General features: G+C 36.3%; 1 protein-coding gene across 1 annotated transcript; it reads left to right on the top strand.

Moving 5' to 3' along the window:
- The first annotated feature begins 3,432 nt into the window (after positions 1-3,432).
- Positions 3,433-14,468, top strand: tlcd1 (TLC domain containing 1). The gene is made up of 4 exons (XM_058634758.1): positions 3,433-3,998; positions 8,219-8,301; positions 9,339-9,421; positions 12,542-14,468. The coding sequence occupies exons 1-4, from the start codon at positions 3,793-3,795 to the stop codon at positions 12,944-12,946; spliced, it is 777 nt and encodes a 258-aa protein (XP_058490741.1). The 5' UTR covers positions 3,433-3,792; the 3' UTR covers positions 12,947-14,468.
- Positions 14,469-15,203: the final 735 nt, after the last annotated feature.

The raw sequence follows: 15,203 nt of genomic DNA, 5'->3' as shown, positions 1-15,203 counted from the left end.
CTAACTAACTCATTCACTCTCTTTCTTTCTCTATTAGCCTGTGAGCTGTCAGCTACGCTAGCTAGCATCTCTCTAAGTAGTTAACCCTAACTTAACTAAACTAAACTAACTAACTTACTAACTAATAACTAATTGTACTGTACGGACATTATGGTGTTAAAACAATAAATCTAATGTGGCCTAAGATTTTTGTGCAGTACGATATATATTATATAAATAATTATTATTACAGGCTTTTTCAGACAGACATATTGATAAAATGGCTGACGAAAGCAACGCGGATCAATTTTTTTTTCTTTTTCTTTTGTCTCTTTCCCCAGCACTCACTGGAAATCAATAAACCCGTGGATTTTTCTCTCTATTGTTGTTTGCAAAGCTTCCACAGTGACCGTTTCACCTCGGGGGGAAAAGAAAAATCATCCTGAGATCAATAAACTTCAGTGTCAAGATCAACTGAGACACTTTCAGCTCTTTGAAGCCCTTTGTTTGGTGTCTTTACACGTATTTACAGTTTGAAATTGAGAGTTGTTTCTTTGTAAGTTTGGTTCTCTTAAAACAACAACCAAAATAACCACAGTGAGTGAACCAGGAAACATTAGTCATGGTGTTAAGTTACAGTGTTCTCTCTTTCTTTTTCTCTCTCTCTCTCTAACCTCAGGGTTTATTGTTTCAGAGAAAACTCACAGTCTGTACCAAGTGCATAGAAACATATTAATTATGTGTTTCATATTTCATGATCTAAGTTTCATGTTGGAACAAAAGGTAAAATGAGTATTTGATTGATACTGATGGACTGAACTGTCTTTGTTTGTGTATTGGATTTTATAGAGACTGCAATTATATATAGGTACATATAGTCCATATAGTTTTTTAAACCTTTGGTCCGCAAAATGTTAAAACATATTGAAAAATGATTCAATTTGAATGATTTCTTTGTTATATGGAGCAAAGAAACCAGACTTTTTTCACATTTAAGAAGCTGAAAATTCAGAAAACTAGAATTACTTATGGAAGAAAAAAAACCTCAGTTATCAAAATAGTTGGTGATTAATTGAATTAATTGAGTAATTGATTAATCATTGCAGCCCTAATCCTGAGTGAATGATGCAATGATGCAACACCCACTTCTGAAACATGTGACTCATGTATTTATTGTCACTTATTACAGGAAAGCCCTGTAATGGCACATTAATTAAATCAATTAAATTTAATTTACTGTATGTAGCATCTTTTGTAAAAAAAAAAACAAAATAAATAAAATACAATAACACAGCAAATAAATTAGCCATGAAACACAATAAATAAGCAAATATTAAATAATATATAAAGGATTTAAAAAACAACAACTGTTTACTGTGTTGTACAATCACTACGCCAGAGAAATGGCGCCATCAAGTGGCTTAATGAAGAACTCTGAGTACAACAAAACATGTCAGTGTGAAATGTTGGTTTTGCTGCCATCTGCTGGTGCATTGTGTAATAAATCCTGCTAAGACAGTGTTTGGAACAGAAACATTCAACCATGTTGTTTTTCCACAAATAAACTGCTTTAGAAACACTGCTGATACAGCTTTTAATGACCAGTAATGTGTTCAAGTATTGACAATTTATTTTAATTTAAAATAATTTTTCAAGAGACAGATGTGAGAACAGACTTAACATTTGTTATTGTTGTCATCACAAAATGTTTAAAGTTGTAAAGTTAAAGTTTAAAGTTAAAGTTTCATTTGTGATAAAGTTTCATTTCATTGTTTCTATATTTTGTTAAAAGTTTGTGAAAACGTCGCCTCAGAAAACAACAAATTACACCGAGAATAAAATGACCTGTTGCTCCAAGCTTTGATTTTCATATTTGATTGCTGATTTGTTGCTGAAATCTATCTATCTATCTCTAAGTAGCTAGCCCTAACTAACTGACTGACTGACTAACTAACTATTTGCTAGCTGGCTATCACTCCAAGTCTGTCTATTAGCTAGTAGGCTATCATCTACACTAGCTAGCATCTCTCTAAGTAGCTAGCCCAAACTAACAATCTATCTATCTACACACTGGGCACCTTAATCTGTCCTGGCTTTCAAGGCCTAATACTCCATCTTCCCACTTCCATAAACAATGTCTGAGGCTTGATCTGAGGCTTGAAACTGCAAAGGGAATTCCGCACATTTCAGACCCACTCGTAGGGGGACAGGACCTCATTCCTAGAATGTAAACAGTGTCCGCCATCTTTGCTAACAGTTATGCTAACAGGACCAAGTATCACTGGTGATAAAAAATACTACCCCTATTCTAGTAATACAAAGCTAAGCTCACTAGATATCTATCTATCTATCTATCTATCTATCTATCTATCTATCTATCTATCTATCTATCTATCTATCTATGCTACCCCCTGCTGGAATCAGCTCATCATCATGCCTGGACTTGCTGAACAATGCAGATGGTTCATCACCCCTCCCTCCCAGTTTCAGATTTGTTGGTTTCACCTGAGACAAGGTGTGGGGGCGGGTCGTTAGGGGGTCACCTGAGAGGCGGCGTCTACTACAGTGTGGGTGTGTTGGACTTCACTGTTGTTGTTGTTGTTGTTGTTGTTCTGTGTTTTCTTGAACAAAGCATCTGTCTCATAAGATATTTTTAATTAAACTTTTTTTCCGTGTGTTTGTATTTGTTCAATTTTTGGTTGAAATAAATCAATTACAGCAGCGTCTGTAACAGTACACCTAATGTCATTTTAAATGGTTGTTGATGTTTGGTAAATAAAATAAAAGCTATACACTATACTACAAAATTAACTTGTTTGGGGACCCAAAAAAATTCTCCTGTGACCCATATGTGGGTCTCAAGCCAGGCTTTCGGAAGTACTGGTTCACAGATAGTCAGATACATTTAAATGTATTTTCTTTAAGCTTCTAAATGATAAAATGTAAAATTCGGTTTCATTTTCAAAGTGAAGACACGACGTGTTGTTGTTGGAAAACGTAACTTTGCAGGATTTTATGAAGTTTTTTTTTTTTTTTTAAAAGAAGGAAAATAAAAGATGCCCAACAATAAATAAATATTCTTGTAAAAGGAAAAAGGGATGACACTGGAAGCTAAAAACAACAATAACAAAGTTGATGAATATAATTTACAAAATCTGAGTCTATAGGAAATAACTTTAAGGTATTGTTTGAGCGTCTAATTGATGAGGGGATCATTTGGTTTCGTTCAAAGTGACGACAAAACAATAAATGTTCTTATAAAAGGCAAAAGAGTGCAGGAATTTCATTCTTTCACATCTGGTTTTGGTTTTGTTAAAGAAACGGGTTCCAGCAGCAGCGCCAGTGTTCACTGTCATTTCCCTCTTTGCGTAATATGATCGCAATCTTTGCCCCTCCTTGATTTTTTTTCTCGTTTTTTCGTGGTCATGAGGATCAGCAGCAGCGGCACATCCCGCCCTCCTCTCCTCCTCTGCTGCCTTCAGTCTGCTCGTACCACCACAGGCGGAGGCGGCTCCAACTTCGGCGAGAGAAAAACAAACAAACAGCGTCGCACTGGAATGAACTGTCACAGGAATTGCTTCCCAAACCTCCCACTCCACGCTGAAGACGTGAGGAGGAACTGGAGCTTCTGCGTAAAGAGGACCTCCGATTTTTAAGAAGGAATCCAGCAGCAGCAGCAGCTTCTTCTTCTGTATCTCAGTCCGGGGGGGCCCTTGACCTGGGGGGAAACACTCCCTTCAGTTCGCTCCATACCGCGCATATCCGTCCATCGCCGCGTGTGACAGGAGCGTAAAAGACGGGGGGGAGCCGAGGATGGAGGCCCTGCTCCGTGTGCTCAACAGTCACCCGGGCCCCTCGGTGCTGCTGAGCTCCCTGCTCTTCAGACTGATCCACAGACTCCTGCAGAGGCTGCCTCTGCCCAGCGTGGTCAGGCAAGATGAGCTGCGTTCATGGAAGTGGAGGAACCTCTCGGTGTCCATGGTTCACTCCCTGGTGACCGCCACATGGGCCATGGCCTGGTAAGTCTAACCTGGGGTTTGGGACCATATATTTCGGGTTGTATGACCGATACTTTTTGACTACTTTTTGACTATTTTCATTGCAAATTAACTTTGCGTTTATCTGCATTTACGTGACATCGAGCAAATCCCTACATACACAACTTCAATTGGGTTCCGTGTGTCCAGTTGGTGGCGCACTCTTGTTTTACAGCAAAACACATTACGGAAAAGACGGTAACCGTGAAGTCCATCAGTGTACACATACTGTTTGTACGGATCAGTGCTTAAATGGGAGATATATATATATATATATATATATACATACAGTGTGTATATATATATATACATATATAAATATAAATATATGTATATATATATATATGTATATGTGTATATACTGTACGCTTCATGTCTGCTAGTGTCTGTGTGACGTAAGTTTCATCACTTTGGTTTGAGGACAATAAATCCTTATACGCCGTTAATTTTCGTATTCACCGCTAGTGTCAGTAGCACAACACTTTCCAGTCCAGCTAGTGGTGCACTCTTGTTTTACGTCAAAAGACATTTAAAGTAAAAAAAAAAAGAAAAGACAGTAGCCATGAACACTGGCTTGATTTGCGAGAAAGTCCACCAGGACCCCGCAAGCTGTACGTACAAATCAGTGTCTAAAGGGCTAGGTTATACAGGTTTGTTAGTGTCTGTGTGACGTAAATTTGATAACTTCCGCTTAGGTTTGCGAAACCTGTATGCGGACAAATCCCTACACACCTTTAATATGTGTAATATTCTGTATGGATAGCATAATAGTTTCCACTCTTGTTTATGTCAAAAGAGCAGCAGCCCGTGGCCAAGTGGAAAGGGAACTTGACTTGTAACCGGAAGGTTGCCGGTTCAAATCCCCACGCGGCCAAAAAAAAAGGGCTGGGGTACCCCTGAGCAAGGTACCCAACTCCCAATGCTCCCCGGGCGCTACTCAGTGTGGCAGCCCACTGCTCCTAATTCTAGGATGGGTCAAAAATGCAGAGGAATACTTTCCCTAAGGGGATTAATAAAATTAAAAACTTAACTTAAAAGACAATTATGAAAAACCTGTGAACACTTGCTTAATTTGAGAGAGACCACATACTATTTGTACAAATCAGTGCTTAAAGGGGAGAACTGTATATATAGATCTATATATATAACTAAAACGTGAGATAGTGGATAAGTGAATAAGAAATACTGTTGATGTCATTTAATGCTGTATTTCAGCCTCCGTCCACTAGTTGGCAGCACGCTTTCAGGCCAATTGACTCTCTTCTACTCTCATAACAGAACTTTTTGTTGTAATTATAGTTTTTCTTAAATGAGACACGTTTTAGTGGGGAAAAATTGCAACGTAGGCTGATATATTGTGATGTATCGTATCCCCAGATTTTCGCTGATACACAGAGCTTCTATCCGCCTAAACCAGGCACACAGTGGGTCACCATTGTCTATTCATGTCTATGTGTGTGTGTGTGTGGCAGTAACAGTCTGTGGCAGTCAGCAGAAGATGACGACATGTCCAGACAATGACATATTTCTGCGTGAGGAGGGAAACGCCACTGAACGCTTGTTTGTTTGTTTGTTTGTTTACACTGTGAGGGTTTGAGGTGTTAGGGTTAGAGCACAACTGTATTTTCACCTCTTTCAGACATCTTTCGTTACTCAAGTGCTGGCCTGTAGATTGTATGAACTGGAAAAACCTGTTGTCTGGAGAATTCTTGTTCAAGGATAGTGAGAGAAACTATTTTTTGGGGTGGGGACCAAGCATGTGACTCACGTTTTCATGTCAGAAACAAACGTGTTGTGTGTTTCTTAGAACTGCGTTCCCATATTTTATCTGGGGGCCCATTCATGAATAATGTGAGCTGGTGTCACTGTAAATCCTGGTAAAATTTGTCTTTCATAATGTTTTTCTTACTACTTATTATTATGATTTATTATGTATTATTATAATATATGTCTGACCTAATAGTTAACCTTTAACACCTAAGCCTCAAAATGTCTATGAAAGGACCAGAAAATGTCCTGTGACTATGTGCGTTTGCCCATTTTTCCAGAATAACATCCTGTTATACTGTACGATAATAGGTAATAGAATTATAGACTCCAGTCCTACGACCGAGTATTAGGGCCAAACGGAAGAGAGAGAAAAAATAAAGTCATAATATTACCAGAGAAAAGTCATAAAATGACCGGAAAAAAGTCATAATATTACTAGAAAAAGTAATATTAGAATAAAGTTGCAATATTACTCCAGATCTTCTATCTTTACAGTATATTTACAATTTCATATAGAAAAGACACTGTAGTTGTACATGAACACTAGATTTTGCGTTTTTGAACACTATAAAACACATTTAAACCATTATTTGTTTGAGTTTTTGTCTCAATGTCCAAAAACAGTAAACAAAATTATGTACAGGTGTTTTTTCAACTCTCTCCTTTCTGGTGACATGGACACTGATTCGCCAGGTTCCTGCAACAGCGCGAGTTAAATTACCATTGCGTAATTACGGTAATGCAAAGATACTCTGGTTTGTTTATACCGCCATTTTGGCAGGAATAGCCAAAAAATTAATGGCACCAGTGTCAGTTTCGTGCTTTAAGAGTTCACTGTGCACTTTAAAGCCACAGAGGTCAAGTTTAGATGGTCATCGAGCTCTGCAAAAACCTGACAGTGACCCAGTCATGTAAATCAGGTGTGTTGGAGCTGGGGAAACATCTAAAACCTTGATTGAGATTTACAACCTATAAATGCAATGTTTCAACTATAAAGAAAACATAAAAGGCATAAATGTTTACAGGCTGTGCTTAGTGATGCATGTATGTGAAATTTAAGGTTTTGCAATAGCTCTGGATTATACGTTTTCTTGTTGGAATATCCAATCTAGTGATTTTGACCAGGATTAGGCCGAAATTGATGTTATGAAGGTCCTGGAATGGCTGGAAACATGCATGCTCCCCCTGTGGAACTTCCAAATCACTAGGACTATATATTGGCATTTTTAAGTCACTCATAAAATATCAACAATTTTCTCCATTCACGATTGTGCCAATAATCGAAATTCGCTACATTCAACCTAATACTTTTTGATATTTTTGTCTATTTGTTTCAACCTGTACTGTGAAACAGTACATTTCTTTTGGAAGAAAAGAGGATAAAGGTCACGTCACGATGACTCTGTCATTATGTGTTTGTACAAGGAGGAGACGTGCAGAAAAGTCTACTTTAAGGAGTGCCTCCTTAAAAAATGGGACAAAGGACAAAAACAAGTTAGTCAGCCACAGGAAAATAGTTTATATATACTGTATATATGTATATATAAATATATATGTATATATATATAAACTATATAATATATTAACCATAGATGTGCCTTAAAAAAAGTTATGTTAACACATCTATGCACCAAGATCTGGGCATTAAAACAATGAAGCTATACATTGTTTTTTAATTTTTTAAATAATTAAAAAAAAACAAAAAAACATCAGTCCTTTCCATACATATCAAATATTATTTTTTTATTTTCTTTAAGTTTTAGTCAATATACTAAATGCAAACTGGACTATTTGTGGTTTGATTATTGCAGACTGCCATATGTAAAAGATATGAAAGATTTTTTGCAATGTCATATAAAATGATTTCATAAAACATAAATACACCTAGAGCACCAAAATGTGCTCATAAAAAAATTAAGCTATAAAAAATGTAAAAATGATTGTTCTTTTTAAAGCAATCTCATCATACATATCAAACATTAATTCATTTTTGAAAAAATAATTTATTGAAAAGCTTTGTCATCAAAAATAGTGATTTGAATGGGTTTCAATGAGGACATTTTTGTCCGTAGGTGTGTTAGTGTGAGTATTTTAGTTAACACTGTTTACAATAGACAAAAAAATAAAAAAAATAGATTAAACACATAAAATAAATTTTTATCAATATGCATGCAAAAATGATCAAATATTCTAGAAATTAAAAGCCAAAAACACAAAAATGTGTCTAAGTAATGTGTTTAAGGGTTAAAACATTAAGAAAACACTGTATGTACAACCACAAGAAGACAGCCCATGTACTGATGTCAGGTGAAAAAACCAAAAAAAAACCACATCATAGCCGTGATATTGTCTCAGCTAAGTCTGGCTTTTCTCTCAGGAGTGAACCCTGTATGTTTGTCAGAATGAATAAAAATACATTTGTCCCTTTCCAGTGTGATGATTTGGCCCGAGACGCTGCACAATCTGCACTCGTACAACACGCCTCTGTGTTACCTGCTCGTCTGCTGCTCAACAGGTCAGTATCATGTCGTAAGAACACGTTGGTACGCTGTAAAACCTTGTTTTGTTTTGGGGTTTTTAAACCAAATTTTCAGTTTTTTTTAAGTTTGTACTTTTGTTAGCAGCTTTTTGTGATGGGTAGGTGATCGTCCAAGTATGTTACCAGTGAATTTTGGTAAGAATATACAAAAATAAAGGTCACATTTCAAGAAATGCCCATCTCTTATAATACGTAAAACAGTAAAACAATATATATCGATATAAATCCAAAATGTGCTCATAAAAAAATGATAAATGATAAAAAAAATCCTCATCATACATTTCAAATATTAATTCATTTCTTTGTCATCAAAAATAGTGATTCAATAGTTTCAATGAGGACATTTTTGTTCGTAAGTGTGTTAGTGTATTTTAGTTAACATTGTTTACAATAGACTAAAGAAATATACAAATATAAACACTCAGAACACTCAAAAATGCAGAACATGGCATCAATTTTTAACAATATGCATGAAAAAATTGCACAATATTCTAGAAATTAAATTCATGTTGAAACCTTCTGATTCTCAAAACATAAACTTTCCTCCTCAATCTCACACGACACTGGTGATCACACCCTACGGTCTTTGCATCGTTGTGTTACCAAGGAGACACAAACCTGTGGAGATCTAACCTTAACAACTGCAAACAGCTCAGGCCTCCACCGAGGCTCATCCACCACCTTCACCTTCACCACAGCAACAACAATGCTGGAGGTTGTGTTGTTTGACGTGTGTCGAGTTTTAATGTAATTGTATCAAGTTCGACAAAAGACACATTTTTCTTTGTCCTTTTGTATTTTATTTATTTATCAGTTTCCTTTTTGCTGATAGGAATTTTAAATGATGTTAATTTTCTGTTAAGACTGTTTATATTACGTTCCTCCTGTCTGAGACCTGAAAAGTCAAAGTCCCCCCTGGATTGTCTGTCTGTCCGTCAGTCCATCAACTACAGGACGATCATAACAAATTGTCACTCAGCTGATTAATTAGTTCCCTTTTCCTGTCCTTGCAGGATATTTTCTGCAGGACGCGGGTGACATCATCCTGACAGGACATGCCAAAGGTTCATGGGAATTCTTACTTCATCATTCACTGGTGAGATGATGGTGTGTGTGTGTGTGTGTGAGTGTGTGCATTGGAAAAATAGATTTTCAAGAAAGTAAATTAAGATTAATTTCTGTGAAATTGTTCTTATTTTTGTCCCAATTTTTTTTAATAATAAGTAGTTGACTACTGATAATCAGTTTTTTTCCATTCATTAAAACATGTTTCTGTGATTTTTCAGGTTCTGAAATGTGAATATTTCCTGGTTTATTTGCTCCATATCGCTGAGAAATCATTAAAACGAAAAAAATGTGTTTACTTTTAATGAAAATTGATTTTCATTAAAAGTAAAATAAGACATATTCCTGTGAGACTGTGAAACATCTCTCGTAAAAACAGCCCTCATAATAACAGCAACATTTGCATGAAAACATAATCCCGTAAAAACAGACCTGAAATATAATCCCGTAAAAACAGACCCTTAAAAAAATTGCGTAAAAACAGACCCTGAAAAAAACCTCATAAAAACAGTTTAAACAGAAATAAATTTCAGGAATAACTTTTATAGATATTATCGTATCCAACTCAAACAGGGCTTTTTGTATCCACCTGAAACTTCATATTATTTCATAATCTTTATTGATTCGGGCCGTTTTTGCAGTGTGTACATGTGAGGTTTTTTTTTTTTCCTATTAACTCCATTGAGGTTGAATTTCTGGTTCAGACGTGCGGGATCAGAATCACTGTTTATCTCAGAAACTCGACACAAAGACGGTTGATAGTGTGGTGATGTGACGCGCTTCACGTGTTTGTGAAAGTAAAAGGCAGTCAATCAAATCTACGACTGTACATTAAGTCTGTTGAATTTGCCGTTGGTGTTGTTGATTTCTTAATGAATGGTTTTTAATGAGTAATTAAAGAGCCATAGAAGAAACAAAGCCAGCGAGGGAGTAATTAGGGGGAAATGTGACACGGGCTGTTTGTGCCGCCTGAGTTGAGCTGAATGTCACTGAGCAGATGATGCTTGTAACTTGTGATGAGGTCATTAGTAAAAACAACAGGTGTGTCCTCCACTGTCTGACAACATCATCTTTGACCTTACCTTTGTATTTTTAAAGGAGAAACTAATCAAAATAATGTCATGTCTTAAATGTGAATATTTCCTGGTTTCTTTGCCCCATATGACCAAGAAATCATTTGTGCAAAACTTTTCTTATGCTGGTGTTATGACCCTGGGTCATAATACATTATTATTTAAAAAGAAAAAGAATCTTGTTTTGCACTACAAAAATCTTTTTTAAACTGTAGGACTGAAACTCCATTATTAATTGATTACTGAATTATTTGTCAACTACTTTGACAATTTCAATAATTAAAATAAGTTTCTCTGATTTATCAGCTTCTTAAATGTGATTTATATACAGTATGTACATATATGTATATATATTTATTTATATACATATATATACATCTATGTATGAAGACATTATTAAAATTGAATTATTTTAGTTTGAAAACATCATTTCCAGGTTTAGTAAACACAGGTTCATGATAATGATAACGATGACGATGATAATTATCAACATCAAATAGATTAAAATATATAGATAAACATAATCATTTAATAATTGAAATATTTCTGATCTCTGGAAACTTTGATACACTTTCGTACCTTTTGCGTAATCTTGTTGAAAGTCAAACACATTAATGAACACATTGCTGTGTTCACACCGAACACGATTCGCCTCCGACCATTTTGTACATTTTGTCATCCCACGCGATGGGAGCGCTGGCCGCAAATTTTTTTCAAACTTCATTTATAGAACATTTTTAATAATTTCACAGACAGTCAAGTACAGTACCAGAAATAAAAAAAACATTATGAGCATAAATCATCACATCTGAATGTTGAAGGTTTCTGGGGGGGCGATTGAGGGAAGTAGGGAAATAGTTTTTTGACATAGCTGCAGACCTGAAAAAAACAAAAAAGATGATGTTGTGGGAGGTCATACTCCGTTAGAAGTCGTGTAAAAGAAGAAAAGACCTTGTCTGAATACAAATCATTAACTGACTTTATGCCATTGTCATACCAGATACGGAATGCAGAGTCTGACGAGTCTGGCTCAAAGGCACAATTTCTGTATATGGAGGTCAGAGTAGATGGAGCCGGGAGGCCAAAAACCTATCTAAACTGACACCATATCTTTAATGAAACGGCAACAATTGGACAACAGGACGTGTTTGACACAGGCAGAGGAAGCTGCGCCCACAAAGCTGAGCGCAAAGAAAATGGAATGGCTTTGTTTTCCAACCGTACCCACACAGGCGAGGAATCATGATCATCACACAACCAGAAGAGAAGCTTATGCACATTCGCTGCCCAATAATAATGTCTAAAGACAGGGAAAGCAAAACCACCCCTATCCCTAGGAGACTGCAGAATTGAATGTTGATATTTTCTTATCCAAATTGTCAAAGAAAGATTTAGTCAGCAAAACAGGGAGGTGCTGAAAAAAATATAAAAACTTTGGAAGGACAACCATCTTAATCAAATTTATTTGACCCACAAGCGATAGAGGCTTTTCAACCAGGGTTGCAAGATTATTGTGAAAAAGATGATGTGGCACCTAAATATCTGAACCCATTACTAGACCATCTGAACTGGAAAGGGGAAGTTGTTTAGAAATCGCCATATTTTAAACAGAAGTAACGTAGCATTTGTTGCACTCTCTGTTGTGGAAACGTCTGCAGAGAAGAGACCATCGTCTTATGTGGTTTCACAACAACAACATGACAATAACGGGACACAACTTTGGAGAGTTTCACTGTTAACTTTGGGAGCTTAATGGCCGTGTTCGGTTTGAACATAGCATCAGCTTGTTCTGAAGAAAAAATCTCATAGCAATAGACCCCGAAAAAAAAATCTCTTAAAACAGACCTGTAAAAAAATCTCATAAAAACAGACCCGAAAAAAATCTTTCGGTGTGAACACAGCATCAGACTCGATTTGTGCGATAGGCGAGTCGCTGTGCGCCAAACGCATCTATCGCGCCGCTTGGCCCGGCTGATGCATCACATCCGGTGTGAACACAGAAATCATTAAAAGACAGCAGCTGATGTTGTTTGCTGTATAAACACCTCTCTCTCTCCCTCTCTCTCTCTGTCCCTCAGGTGATCTCGTGTTTCCTGTACACCCTCTTCACTCAGGTGTACGTAGCCGGAGCAGTGGTCGCTCTCTTCGTGGAGGTCAACAGTGTCACGCTGCACCTGCGTCTGATGCTGAAGCTGGCCGGCGCACAGTCCTCCTCCATGTACCACGTCAACAAGTTCGCCAACCTCTTCACCTACGTCACGTTCCGCCTGGGCACCCAGTTCTACCTCACCTGGTACATTGTCCAAAACTACTACTGGCTGGACCACGGCGGATACTTCCTCGCCAGCATGATCGTCATCAACATCATGATGCTGATTTATTTCCAGCGCCTGCTCCGCGCCGACATCTTCTCGCCGCAGAAGAAGAGTCACCTGGTGCAGAATGGGACTCATCGCGACAACAAGAAGTTTCTCAGCGATTGAATTTTTATGGGACTGTTTTCATTTTGGCTTAGCGTTTACAAGTTTTTCACGCAATTTGTCAGAAAAGTTCCCCCTATTGTGTTTAAATGTCAGTTTAAGAAATGTGATACATCAACGTTTGCAACAATACAACTATTTTGAGTTCTCGAAAAAAAAACTAAATATTATATAATATTACGAAAATAAAGTTGCTGTATTATGAGGAAAAATGTCACAATGTATCGCAACTTTATTCTGAATTTTTTTTTTTTTTTTTTTTAGAAATAATTCAACGATTCTCAAATTTGTACTATGAATGTTTTACGGCCATAATGATGAAAACAAATATTTATGTTGTTTTATTATGGTCAACGTGATACATTAAGAATAAACTGTAGATTCAGTTTTATGTTCAATGTCAATTTAAAAAATGGGAAACATTAAGATTTTAGATGCAGAAGTGGAACTTTTGCAAATAACTGTGCTATAGACGCAATTATCGGTTAGTGTACATCACTAAAAAAAGTGGCAATGTGACTTTTTGTCTCGTAACATTATGACTTTATTCTTGTTCTTTATTTCTTCAGTATGACCCTCTGATACGCTGTCGTATCTCTCTCATCAAAGTACAGTATTTAATATTATGTTGGTTTCTCATGCAGTTATGCTCCATCTTGTTTTAAAACTATAACAGTAAATTATATTTAAACTATTTTTAAACCATCAAAGTTACGTTTGTGCTCACAACTCACGACATCTGCACGTCAAACAGTCAGGTTTTATTCAGGAAACATTTCTCTGGGTGTTTGACACTGGACTTTTTCATTTTAGCAGCAGCAGCAGCAGAGTCTTACGGAAGCGTATTGTGTTTACCTAAAATAATTTTTTTTAAGTGAAAAACATCACTTAAAAACAGGCCGCGTAAATCTCATAAAGACAGACCCGAAAAAAAAGTCTCATAAAAAATCTTGTTAAAACATACCTGAAAAAAAGTCTCATAAAAACAGACCCGAAAAAAAAATCTCTTAAAAACAGACCCGAAAAAAAGTCTCATAAAAACAGACCCGGAAAATAAATCTTGTAAAAACAGACTTAAAAAAAGTCTCCTAAAAACAAAAAAAAATTTCATTAAAAAAAAAGAAAAAAAAAAAAGATTTTAGGTAAATGTAATCCGCTCCTTTTGAGTCTCCTTTTGATATGTGTATATATAAAGTAATGTATATATACACATATATACAGTATATAAACATTTCATACATTGTCTTGATGAAGCCTTTTTTGGATGAAGAGATAAAACAGCCGTGAAGTGGTACGACATGTTTTTAAAAGGGACCAACACAGACACCAATAAAATCTGGGTGGTATTTTTAATGCAGATCCGGAGCCGGATCTTCCTGCCAATGAACAGTTTGACAACGTTGACCACAACAGAACAATCAGCACTTAACCCCAGATGTGGACTAACAACAATATCTTCGCAGTGTGTGTGTGTGTGTATTTTTGCGTGTTTTTCAAAGTACTTTAAAATCCCCCTTTTCACGAATATTAATACTCCTTTCATTGTGTAAATATTTTGTGTGTGGATATTTCACTGGATAATATCTCCATGCTAATTTTGCCAAACATCTTTTGTGCTGACGAAAAAAAAACCCTTAACAATCAGTACATTTCATATTTTTATTTTTATTTTATTCAAATCCCAGCCAACATGGGTGCCTTTTACCACAGTGCCTTTACTAAAGTCATCATGGAGCAGAGATCAGGATGAAATATGAATAAGAAAGTATGGATACAAATCATATTTCAAGAAAGGTTTGCGATTCTTTAATTCACTGTTACCTTAATTTAACAGATAAAAGGACAAGGAGATGATTTTTCAGTGTTGAACTTGGCGTGTTTAACAAATGTGTAAATCGATGCCTTCTTCACCTTTTCACACAGGACGGAATTTCCCCCAACTTCCTGAATCTTTTCTCGGTTTTATGAACCGTATGTAGGGAAAATGCAAAATTTTCTTTGAACTGACAAAATAGTGAACCACGACTAATTTTGGCCACTTTTCGCAACTTCCAAATGTGTGAAAACCTAGTAGCTGAAATCATTTTCATTTGGCAGAAATTAAAAATAAAACAAGGATACTTCATTTTAAAGCATACAATCATGTAATTGTATGAATTATAGTCGTTTTTTTTTTAAGCTACGTCAGGAGTTGGGTTCGATCCATTTTGGACCACCATGTTTTGACAGTAGCCCACAGTGCACACACTGAATATTCTTC

Source organism: Solea solea, chromosome 7 (assembly GCF_958295425.1).
Source record: "Solea solea chromosome 7, fSolSol10.1, whole genome shotgun sequence".
NCBI classification, from domain to species: domain Eukaryota; kingdom Metazoa; phylum Chordata; class Actinopteri; order Pleuronectiformes; family Soleidae; genus Solea; species Solea solea.
The sequence above is the reverse complement of the archived record's forward strand: the minus strand, read 5'-3'. Positions and strand labels throughout refer to the sequence as shown.

Excerpts from the sequence above, each read along its gene's own strand:
- tlcd1 (XM_058634758.1), top strand. The coding sequence starts at position 3,793 with ATGGAGGCCCTGCTCCGTGTGCTCAACAGTCACCCGGGCCCCTCGGTG. Across the intron at positions 3,999-8,218 it reads GCCACATGGGCCATGGCCTG|TGTGATGATTTGGCCCGAGA; the intron begins GTAAGTCTAACC and ends GTCCCTTTCCAG. Across the intron at positions 8,302-9,338 it reads GCTCGTCTGCTGCTCAACAG|GATATTTTCTGCAGGACGCG; the intron begins GTCAGTATCATG and ends CTGTCCTTGCAG.